This window comes from Gouania willdenowi, chromosome 7 (assembly GCF_900634775.1).
Source record: "Gouania willdenowi chromosome 7, fGouWil2.1, whole genome shotgun sequence".
Lineage (NCBI taxonomy): Eukaryota > Metazoa > Chordata > Actinopteri > Blenniiformes > Gobiesocidae > Gouania > Gouania willdenowi.
Window position 1 is genome coordinate 8,461,701 of NC_041050.1, and position 12,950 is coordinate 8,474,650.

General features: G+C 34.6%; 1 protein-coding gene across 1 annotated transcript; it reads right to left on the reverse strand.

The window, feature by feature from the left end:
- Window positions 1-962: 962 nt before the first annotated feature.
- On the reverse strand, window positions 963-9,133 carry prim1 (DNA primase subunit 1). Its single transcript, XM_028452094.1, is given in 17 exon segments — window positions 963-1,018; window positions 1,121-1,147; window positions 1,150-1,195; window positions 1,197-1,219; window positions 2,041-2,131; window positions 2,133-2,148; window positions 2,296-2,365; window positions 4,312-4,420; window positions 4,423-4,443; window positions 4,533-4,624; window positions 4,743-4,852; window positions 5,680-5,738; window positions 5,861-5,997; window positions 7,420-7,493; window positions 7,584-7,690; window positions 7,791-7,948; window positions 8,882-9,133. Coding segments are annotated over 17 exon segments (1,305 nt in total). The 5' UTR covers window positions 8,991-9,133.
- Window positions 9,134-12,950: the final 3,817 nt, after the last annotated feature.

The window sequence follows — 12,950 nt, forward strand, 5'->3', positions numbered from 1 at the left end:
TCTAATGCTGTATGCTGAATAACCCCGGTACATTTTATTTTTTTTGTGTTTTGTTTTGGTGCTTGGATATGTGGATTTGATTTCCATTATTGATGCCCAGTTGTTTTTTTTTTGAAAGATCTACACTGGTGTGATGTTTGTATATGAATGTTAAAATACTTGTTTCTCATTAAAGACAAAAACAAAAAACATGAATGTTTGATTATGGAAGGCTGTTTCTACTAGTAAACAAATAAAAATCACCACAGTAATACATAATTATGAAATAAAATGTCATATATTGAATAAAAAGTTGTAATTATGAAATAAGTCTTTATCAGATACAAAAGTCATTTTTATGACATAAGGTTTTGATTGTGGGTTTCAAAAGTCATTATGACAGAAAAGTCGTAATTTGATTAATTTTATTCCTGTTGAAAATATAGCTTATCAATCCATATCCACCTTGTGCCCCAAAAAAGGTAAGCAAAGAAAAAAAACAGAAACATGGACCTGATAGGCCGTGGGGGCTTGTCCGGGACTTGAACCCAAAGCAAGAATCATACTCTTTATTTTAGTTTTCATATACTTCATTTTCAATTTAGTTTTTATCTTTCAGTTTTTAAGGGGTTGTTCTACACATTATAGTTGTCTAGGGTTGGGCTAATTTCCAGTGACTGGGTGCAATAACAAAAAATAAATAAATAAACATTTATACATAAATAATAGACAGAACGTTGGATAAGAACAAGTTTACAAAAAATGTTTTATTATTTTTCCAAAAATACAAACAGTAACATCAAAATCTTGGTGTTGGGAAAATGAAGAGCAATTGGAATTAAAGAAAGAAGAAAAAAAATACAAATAAAGTGAGATTTTCCCAGATATCAAGGGTGAATGTGTCCTTAATGGGGAGCATGACAGGCTTGGAAGGTCAACGATTCAAACCATATGAAGCTTTCATTCATCATCCAATGCCACGTTTAAAAGCAACAATGTTCTCCGACTGTTGGTCGATTTTCAAACTCTTTCTGAAGATCTGATAGGTGGAAGAAAAAAGGGAAAAAGTTGTGTATCGGGACATTCCTATTAAAAGGTCATTTTTTATTTAAAAAAAAAAAAAAAAAAAAAATCAGTTTACCACTCTTTTTGAGAAGCTCTCCTTCCACGAACGAGCCAAGCCATCTAGAAACTGATCAAATAGTTTCACATACTTTTCCCAGGCTGGTTCTTTTGTAATCTGTGGAGGGAAATAAAATAAACATGATTTCCTGAAAATATTCTGATTTCCTCCAACACTCCTTATTAAACATGTACATTAGGGTGTCAAACGAAGGGCCAAATACAGAGCAGTATATATTAAGTAATGAGTAATTTGATCATTATTGTGCTCTAGTTTTGCATTTCCACGGATAAATAAATGATAAAATATAAATGGCACTGATACATCAAGCAATAAGTAACAGATTTACGTTCCTGCAGGTTCTTCACTTTCAATTTATTTGATTTTGTGACACATTTTCATGTAATCTGGGGGAAATTTTGTTTGGTTATTTGAAGAAAATTGCAGGATTTGGGATACATTTTCAGATTAAAAATGACTGCCGTTGTGATATAAGCGTGGGGAAAATGTGTGGCCTGCTAGGTTCATTGGATTTATGTATTGTTTTGGAGATATCTACAAACTGAAATAATTGGTAATTTACACAAGGATTCATGATTTCTCTGACTTTTTGCTTTCTACTGCGGGCCGAACGGGATGCTTTAAAGGGCCGGATTTGGCCCCCGGGCCTTGAGTGTGCGTGTGCTCTACAGTGTACTCTATCTACAGTAACTGACTGCTGGAAAGGTATTTTTAAATAAAATGTATTAGGCTATTATTATTATTATTAGAAATGTTTGTTGATATGATGATATGAGGCAGACTTGTATATACATGGTGTCCTCTTTGGTTCTTATGATTATCTCAGAGTTTTTTTTTTTTAAACTCTGAGATAATCCTTATCCGTTGTAACAGATCTAAATTCAGCTACTGTTTTTTTTCCCCTCAGACTTCATCACCTCGAATCTTTCGTCGATCTGCTGCGTCTTTATCATTCTCTTTGGTCTCCTCTGCGTTCTCTTCATCTTCAGCTTCCATCGGCCGATCCAAACTCTTCACAGATCAAACTGCAGCAAACAGACGTTACATCAGCAATAGAATGTTACTGTACTTAGTTGATATTCCTGCTCTTTAAAATGCTCCAGCTTTAAAAAAAAAAAAAAAAAAAAAAAAAAGTGAAAATGTGAATGGAGTGTAAGGCAGAAATGACTTACCTGATTGTGGGAACAGCAAAAGGATCAAATGCATCTAAATTTCCAATGTCAATGGGGACAGAGATACGGCCTGACCGGAGGGAAAAAACGATAATTAAAGACAGAAAGAAAGTTACTTTCTATAGTCATTTAAGTCAGGAGTTCTCAACCTTAGGGTCAGGAGCCCATTTGAGGTTGCAAGATGTCTTCAATAAACAAAGAATATATTTTTTTTACCAATTTGAGCCCATTTTTTTCTGCAACAACACCAAACTCACCCCTATTTTAAACTATTTTCATCACTTTTTCTTGCCATGTTTTTGCTCCTTTTAATGCATTTTTGCTATATTACTCCAATTTCTGCCACTTCTAAATAAAATTTCAATGCCTTTTCTCCACATTTTTTTTTTTTTTACTTTTAAGAGATTTTGGCGCGTATAACCCTTTTCCAACACTTTTCCCACCTAATGTCGCATATGTTGACCTATTGTTGTCACTTTTTAACCTCTTTTAACCATAATATTTTTTGCCATATTTAACCACATTCACGATTTGTTATGCCCATATTTGCCAGTTTAACTAATTGTTCCAATACTGACACTTTGAACCATTTTTACCATTTTTTCTGTCCCATTTTTGTCCAATCTAATTTGCACCTTTTAACCAATTTCTGTGGTTTTTTAAAAATCCCATTTCACCATCTTTTCCACTATTTTTGGATTTTTTAATTATTCCAGCAAGTTCATTTTTAAATTTCATTCTTAAGTAAAAAGTAAATTTTTGAAAACTTTGTCTGAATAAATGAAACCTTTACCAATTATTCAGAAGAAGACAAAATGAACTTGCTGAATTATTACGATGAAGTCAAGGACACATCAAAGCGATCAGCAGACTCCTCTGAAGAAGACTGGCAGTTGACAGTCAAAACATGTCAGGAGATCAGAGCACATTTCCAGAAAAGTTTGTCTAAATAAATGAAACCTTAACGTACTGTTGTTATTCAAAAAGAAGGACAAATGAACTTGCTGGATTTATTACCTAATGGGTCATTGAGGTCAAATAAAGTGCTGTGTTTTTCTAATCACTTTCTGATAAATTGATCTACGCTGTAATTTGTTTTCTTTTTGCTCACTGATGAGATGTGGGTGATAGTGTTGTGTTGAAGACCACACTATCCGAGACCAGAATGCACCGAGACAAGACAAGACCAAGAGTTCTGGGAGCCGAGACCGAGTCAAGACCAAGACCAAGACAAGCCGAGACCAAGACCATAAACATTTTTTTTTTAATTTAAAAAAAATATATAAATAAATAAAATTATGACAAAGTTTGACAGTTAAAAACATTTTCTGTTTAGTTTTAGTTTATTTTAAATACATTTGACGGACAAAAAGGTGCCTGCAAAAAATTAACTAAAATATTAAAACTGCTACTGATAAATTCACAATTATTCTATTCATATTTGAAAACAAGATTTTATGTCAGCTGAATGAACAATAAGTATTTAAAAGTATTTCTGCCCAAGAAATAACATGGCTGGTCACCTACACACTGCAGAGTGTTTCCTCTTTGCTGTGCTTTTACAAATGTAGTATTTGTGGTTCGTGAAACCAAATTTCACTACCAACAAGTTAGGGGACATGTTTAGCGCCCGCCTCTCTCTCCTGCTTGTGTGTGTGAGTGTGTCACACACACGTCACTCAGTCAAAATAAGGAAGGTTGCGGTCATTATACGGGGTGTATTAAAGAATGAATGAAGGATTGTTTTATCCCATTCTTCTCCTTGTTATTATCACATTATAAAAAAGTTTAGAAATAGCAGGAATTAGTGCTGGTCTCGAACGGTCTTGAGGGAAAATCCCGAGTCCGGGCAGCCCGAGTCCGAGACAAGACCGAGTCAAAATGCTTCCGAGTCCGAGACGAGACCTTTAAAATTTGGTCTTGACTACTACAACACTAGTGGGTGATGACATATGACCTCATGGTATTACTATCCCAAATTTACTGACTGTAAGAATGTCATCTATGTGTCCTCACCAGTTTTGGGATGAACACTGAAAGGACTCTTCAGGAGATGGTTGACGCCTTTACTGACGTTCACATCCAGTCGAGGATAGCAGTATTGCAGCATGATTTCTTTCTCAAAGTGTTGCCATTTTTAGCTGTGCTCTGAAGGGAAAATAAATAATCAACTTTTTGTGAGTATAAATAAAACTGAATGAATGCTTTAATTTGGATAAAGACACAGTTCTACTGACCCGTTTTCTGCTGGCTTGGTCTAAAACCATTTCCCAACGTTTCTCTGGTTTCTTCTCATTTAGGAAGTGCTGCTGAAGCTCTCTTCTTACATGTGAATGATGAGTTAAGGTCACTTACTTTTCACCAAAAACCTCAAATTTTCCTTTAAAAATATTATAAAAACTTTTAAATAAACAAGATTAATGGATGGGAATTATTAAAAAGGATATCTTCAGGCGTGAGTGCTAGAACTTTTTCAACAGACTCCTTCTGTCCGAGGATGTCCTGGTCTTGGAGCGCGTATCGTAGAAAGTATTTATTCACCACTGCCAATGATGCTCTGTGAAGATCAGTGATCATCTTATAGTGCTGAAATTGCAATCTCAAAAAGGTGACAATACTGTCAACAGTCAGCAAATGTAAATGAGTCAATGACGTATCATGATTTTTGCTGCATATTTCATAAAATGGGCATCATCGAACAAAGTTTGCCTGAATATTATAATGGAAATCAAAACAGAAATACTTCTTAAATTTTACACAGGACAAGAAAACCGGAGGTAATCATCCCAAATAGGGAAGAAAATAAAGTTAGGGTGATTTTAAATACATGTAGAGTCATTTTAAAGATGTTTTCAAAACTATGATATTTTGACACTTTAAACAAAAAAAAATACAGATAAGTAATGTTGTTGTTTTTAAAAAAACAATTCAAAGTCAGTACATATACAGGATTTACTATATATACTATACTATACTATATACAGTATATAGTTTATTTATTCATGTATTCATTTGCTCATTGGATCCCATTAGCGAAAAAAAAAAAGAAAGTTAAAAGTATACAGAACATTACATAAAAGGGACATCAAGAGACATTTTCATTACACAAACAAATAAATAAAAAAAAATCATACATACATTATTTAAGATTGGTAAAATTATGATTTTAAAGCATTTTTAAATATGTATAAAGTTGACATGTCTTTCAGGTCCCTAGGCAATTTGTTCAATAAGTGAAAAGCTCTAAAAAAAACTCACAGAAATTTGCATGATATAGTAAATTTTTTTATCCATTTAAAACTTTTTTATCGGAATGAGATGCAGTTGGACAGAAATACTGGGCGTCTCGTTGACCCAAATACAAATGTGAAAGTACCCCAATACCTGATAAACGGATGAATTGGATCCATCAGCACAACTTTCTTCATCGTCTCTTCACCTCCCTTTTAAAAAGACAAAATTACATAATGTGTAAAGCAAATTTGAATTCTACGATGTTCATTAATTGAGCTATTTTGCTTGTAAACCATTAAAACACACAATATCTATCCAAAGCCTTGGTTACCTTGATCAGACTGAGATATTCAGCGACGGCTGAGCGAGCTGCTACGGTCAGCTTCCTGGCTGCCTCATCACACACCCAACAATGGACTCCTCTTCTGCCAGAATAAACCCACAGTAGATGCTTGAAACCAAAGTCCTCTGGAAAAAAACAAAAATGATGCAGGGTTGGAGTTAATTATAATCGTAATCGCATAATTGATAATTAATTGCAATTATGACATCTCTCTATAAAAGCACATAATCTCTGTCTGTCTGTTCCTCAGATATCTCTGCGGATCAGGATCAGACTGCTATGAGACTTTCAACATGACTGCTGCTTGGTTTAAGGGTGTGCAACGATGGATTTGTTTGAACCGTTAATGCCGTTAATAAATGATTTCATAAAATTGACCAGTCAAGTGCACACCAGAGTCAATCACTGGAGAGCTGGTACTGATGACATCATCACTGTGGAGGTAGGTCTGATGAGCCTTTGCTGGCTTTGATTAACTTTGCCTGATTGTCGAATGTCTAAAAACTACATGGTGTCTGATTAATGAATATACGTCTTGCATCCAACACTGCACTGTTAAAGTACTTCACACATTCATATTTTCGTTTTAAACATACACGGTTTTAGCAGTAGTCGATTAGTATCAATCAACTAATTGAAAGAAACTGTACACTACATGTCTCAGGAGTACATGTGCTATAGTGCCCCCTGCAGTATTTTCAAATATAAGCCCCCACATGAAATCCCACAGACTACTTAACCTACCACTTTTCTATAGCAATACATACTTCCTACAGGCACTGCACTAGAAATTATAATTAATTGTAATTGAAAATATAATTTGCTGTTGTTAGCTTAATTGAATTGCAATTGAGTTGAGAAAATTGACTATGCAATAGTAATTGGTACGAAAAGGCTTTAAAAACTGTCCATTATAATGTAATTAAATGCAAACCTGAGGAACCATGTTACAGATCTATGGCTTACACATGCGTAGTTTCATATTACATTTTTCCACTACCTGTCAGTTCTCTTGAGGATCATTTTTAATTATTTAAATAAAAAGAAATCGAGGGGTATAGTGATACAAAACAGGCTCAAATGCCCACAACTTTTTTTTATTAAGACCAATATTTTCGTGGATAAGGAAGCCTAACAAGGTAACCAAGAGATTCGAAACAAATTGGACGACAGAGAATGTGTATTTAGCTGATTTAAAACATGGGTCAAACCGACTCGTTATCATAAGAGATGCTAATAGAAAGCTAACTGAAGAGGAAGGCTACTGTATGTTTTATGGGGTTATTTATTAAAGGCTCAGTAATTGATATTCATTGTAATTGAACTTTAGTAACTGACAACGTTATTTTTATGAAGTTTCAAGTGGAAATAATGATTGTAATTTTAAGTGTAACTGGAAAAAAATGCCGGTCAATGTAATCGTAACATGGATAATTGAAGATGTAATTGTAATTTAAAAATGTAATTGACCACAACTCGGAAATCATGCATTGGTTGAGGAAATGACATCAAGAACATCTGACTTTTGGAACCAGTGAGACTCAAACCTCGGAGAGCTCGATCCAGGATACGTATGGCAATGGTCATCAGTGTCCAGCACTTTGAGCAGATGTCTGCAGCACTGAAGAGGAGGAGCAATATGACTCATTCATAACCTCACACACTGATACAAAGGAAGATCATACAGATTTACACCAAGTAACTGATTTACCTGCAGCAGCTTCGAACATCATCATAATCAGTCATATCAATATCAAACACGAGCTCCTTTTCCAAAGCCTGGAAGGACCCAGACTTCACAGTGTTGTGTTGATTTGGCTGAAGATGAAATACAGTCATGTTTCATTTATGTGTTTATTCCTATGTGTGCTGTGGCTTTATTCTGAGAAGCACGATGCAAGACAACGAGAGGTCGTACCCTATGGCTATAGATCGCTCCGATGTCAATCTTATAAGGGTTCATCTTCTGCATTTCCTTTTCCAACTCGATCTGAGAGCTGAACGACTGGTAGCGGACGTAGATGTCATCTTTGAGCGTGAAGGAGAACTCTCGATTTTGAAAGTAGTTCTTCTGCACTTTGAATGTAAAAAAACACAATCCCATGTCAGTATCATCATGATATACAACTCAATACCTAAATATAGGAGGAAAAATTTAACTGTTTTTCTGCTTTTCTACTTTTGCAGTGATAGTGACTGTATTGTATTATCTGAAGATGTAAAATAGCAAACATTGGCTTATGAAAATTTTCATACACAGCCCTACAAGGATGCATTTTTGTACATAACGTAATGAGTCCCCTGAACAAGGTAAGCAGGAATAAAACAAGGAGGTGTATGGCCTTTGACTGATGGGAAACCTAAAAGGTTTAGTTTAAGATAAGCAGCTTACCTGCTGAAATTAGGCTGGCTCCCTACATTGATAGCAAAGCTAAACAAAAAAAAAATCTATTTGTCATTGTAAGAACCCTAAATTAGCCATATTATGTACGATTATTATTATTATTATTATTATAGTGTTTCTGGTTTGTTTTGGGGTTTTTTCCCCCACACTATCCACCAAGTCTCTACTTGGCAATATAAACTATTCTGATTCTAAATGTATTCAACATTATTGTTAAAATTATTTATATGTCTAATTGATGTTCTATTTGATGTACCTGCTCTATAAATAAATGTATAATATTTATTACTACTGTTATACAACATCATAAAGTTATTGTTGGGAAGTGAATACATTATACAGCAAGTTAACAGTTTGACCCAACAGTGGATTCATAGTCATATTTAAGCGAGTCAAGCCATTTTAGATGGTCTGAGAACGTGTGTGTGTGTGTGTGTGTGTGTGTGTGTGTGTGCGTGTGTGCGTGTGTGTGTGTGTGTTGTCATTCCGCCACAATGAAACACAAAACACACTTATCCCTCCTCGATGAACACTAGAAAATGGGGGAAACTTGAAGTCGTTGTTTGGATCAGCATCGAGTCCCATATCTTCTGTGAGTAACTCACCTCCACCATAGTTCAACCAGCGGTAATACTGTGAAAAAGGAAACAGCCGTCGGTAATACAGCGGGAGTAAGTCCGGCAGAGAAGCGGGATCATAATCCGATAAAGGCATCGCGATTAAAATGCTGGGACGAATGTATAAAAGCAATATGTGTGTGTGTGTGTGTGTGTGTGTGTGTGTGTTTACACAGACTGACAGTTCACTGTGCTGCGACGCTGGAAGATAGCGCGGGAAAACCATAGGGGGAAACACACAGGAAGACACACAACCAATGGGACGGCGCCTTTTTCTTCTTCAGTGGTGTTTATTGGCGTTTGGCAACAACACTAAGCGTGCATTACCGCTACAAATGGCCAAGAAGAAGAACAGCAGATTTGACTCATTAAAACACGGCGTGAAGGAACACATAAGTTACATATATACATCGCAATGAATTAAATCATTTTGAACAGGTTAGTTTAATTTAAAAAAAAAATGTTTCTCTTTTTAGTTTATAACTGTATCAAAAGATACAGAGGACTTGCTTGTGGTAATATTTTAAATAAAACATCAAAAATAACCAATCATTTAAAAAAGTTTCTATAATAACATGATAATTCATATCAAGTATGTTTTTAGTGAATATCTAGTTCGTTTAGTTTTTTTTAAATTTTTTTTTAAATTTTTTAGTTATAATGTATTTTATACTTTTCAACTTTAGAGGGCAGTGCAGTAACACCGTTGCTGAGCTGGATCTAAGATTCATGATGTTATTTTCTTTATAGTATGAGAAAAGTAATAATCATAATACCTGTGAAAGTTGCATTGTAGAACATTTAAACAAGAAAATGTACTAGTTTAATGCACAGGCCGAATACACCAAAAGTGTAAAAACTCAATAATTCTGTCCTTTCTTAGCCAATGACAGAATGCTGATTATCTGGCTTTTATGATGTCAATATTCAAGCAGTCGAGCTTATTGTTGCTGTCTCTATGACTGTAGGCTACTCATCCAACATTTACCAATTCTAAACACCATTTTCAAAAATCAAAGTCAATCCACTTTAAATATATATTATAATACTATACTATCTTCTGTTAAATAAATCTGCTTTTCTGTGCAAAGTCAAGGCACATTTGCTTTCAATTAATTGATTTAAGAACTGGAGCGGGTGCGGTGTTAGTTTAATGCCTTGCCTACTATCTGAGGCAGTCAGTAGGGGTGTGCATTGCCATGAATCTGATGCTGTGATACGATTCACGATTTGTATGTCTTGATACTAAACAATACAATATACATTGCGATGTAGTAACTACATACATCTATTCAAATTCCCAGTGTTTTTTATGAGAATAAAGTGCATTTAACTTTCAAACTAAAATGCATTGAGGAGTGAGGTAGTTTAACAAGGTCTGGTGTGCTTCACTGACACCTCGTGACCGTGCATTTACGTGCTATGCATATGTCAACACAAATAAATGTTTTTCTTTTCATTAAAAAACATGATGAGAAAAATCAATAGCGACATGTTTTGGATCAATATGATAATCGCGTAATTAAATATTGCGATATATTGCAGAATCTTTTTTTTTTTCTTTTCTTACACCCTTATACAGTACTGTGGACTTACTCATAATGAGTGATTTCAATTCATTTCACTTCAACTTTTTTTATATTGTACAAATTTCAAATTACGACAATAGTAGCGCTTCAGAGATTTCAGCCATTGAGTTTCACCTCCACCTCACTGGAGAGGCTCTCCTCTCTGGGAAGGTTGAGAGCAGTAGCAAGAGCCCTTTTTGGTTATTGAGCTTTGAAAGTTCATCATAAGTCATTGTAATAATACTTCCCCTTTGTGGTGTTTTACATCAAGTGTAACTACACCTGGACTTCAATCTGTTCTGATTCATTTTTTCTCATATTTTCAGCTCAGCTCACAGTCTGCCACATTCCAATAACAATGATATTTGAATATGACAGTATTGAAGTTGTCAAAATGTTTTTTCTTTTAAAGGTTTTGTTTTTTTGCCTTCATGTCAGATGTTGCAAGATTAAGTATTCCACTTGTTCTTGGTGAGACATGCTGGGAGTGAAGCACACCCTCTATTAGTGCAATCAGCTTGCTGTTAAGCATAGGGTTGGGTTTGAAATGACTGTAGCCTACTATGTGTTAATAATAATGAAGTAGTTTCTCCTTTCCTGTGTCAGTGTTCCACATTCTAATGCATGTAATAGAAAAACACATCTCACCAACATGATTGCACTTGTGTTTGCAGTAATAGTCCCTAATCATACTCTGATTTACATAATGCAGGTGCTCTCAAGCTTAGCTTACGTGATTTATGGAAATTATTTTTGCTTTGAGGCAGACAGCATGTGATGGATTCTGTATTTCTTTGTCTGGTCCATTTTTGAAAAACATTTAAATACAATATTTGGATTCATGGCTTCTCTACAAAAATGAATTCTACAGCTGAACAATAAAGTAGTGTGACACTCAACTGTGCTGTTATTTACTACATTAAAAGAATACTAAATATCAATGTGGTGCATTGGATAAAGACAAACACAGGGTTTCAGGAGTGACTTTTCATCAGGAAGAAATGTAGGTCAGTGGACTTCAGCGCTCCTGCAGCAGTTTGATCAGCCCCACAGGTCATCTTCATACCAACACACAGGAAGCAACATTTGGAAATCCCATAAGAGGTCTTGCATCCTCTAAAAATCAAAGTGGGTTGGAATTTCTCCTTTGTATGAGGATAAAACCTGTAAAATACAAAACAAAAAACCTGCCCACACAACCCCTCTATGGAGGCAAATACAATTAACCCTGCAGCCTAATGCAAAACGATCTCAATTTGACACTGCAGTCAAATACCTTTATATGAGTTAAGACTGAGCTGATTTTTGCTGTATGATTGACTTGTATGACTGAGTTGAAGTTGTATTGTATCTATTAGTGATATTAAAATGATTTTTATATTGATCGTAATTTTATTACATTTTTTAACCAGTAGAAAGTACATAACTTGCACTGTACATATTGCATCTTGACCCTCTCCCCAATGACTACAGATGGAAATTAGCTTTTAAACTAAAGTCTGGTACTAACATCCCTGTTTTTATAACTTAATGTATTTGTACGCTGTGCAAATAAATGAAATGAGTCATCCAATGTGAAATTATCAACAACTAGAAGAAAATTGTGTTGAAACAAGAGCACTCAGAGAGCGCAAACCTCCGCCATGCACCGAATCTCCTCTCATCTCTTTTCCAGATGTTATCTGGATCATTGATCCTGATTGTGGTACCTTGATCATTCACACTTTAAAGTCTTGGAAGAAATGCCCACCCCCATTAATAACAATACAGTATAGGTCAAAATGTATGGGCACTTCACTTTTTGAGAAAATATAAATAAATAAATAAATCGCACTGAATTTGAACTAAGATAAGAATTATTGAAATTTGAAAATTTAAATCCCTTCCATAGCGTAAAGTTTCTTGTGTCTAGCATAAATAATTTTTTACATAATCCTGCTAACAGACTAAAAAAATAATAAACAAACAATTAAATAAAAGCCGGTGAAAATATTAAAAACATTATTTCTTCCTTTTTTTCACAACTTTTTTGTGTTGAGTTTTGAAAGATACAGATATGTTTGATTGGATATTCAACAATATAACAGCTTTAAGTAAAAAGGAAAAAAAAAAATAATAATTGAACATAATACAAAATTAAGACAAACTGAGCTTGGCCATTCAAAGATTTACAAAAATAAATAGAAAAGGTATAAAGTTGAGGTAACTATAGCACAGTAGACAGAAGGGTTATTAAGCACAAGAGAAGGAAAACTGAAAAAGAATGGATACATATAACCTGCACCCGCAAACATGAGTTAGACACAAAAAGGAGGAAAATACACATATCACTACCATAGTATTCAGCATAAATAAAAAAGAAAACCCTGGTGTTTCCACAGACATTAAGAGTCATCCAGTAAATGGAGACCCTCAACATATTTGTTAAAAATGCCCCAAGATGTTTTATAAAATTGTTTGGTTGAACCTTTGGTTCATTTTTTTCAACT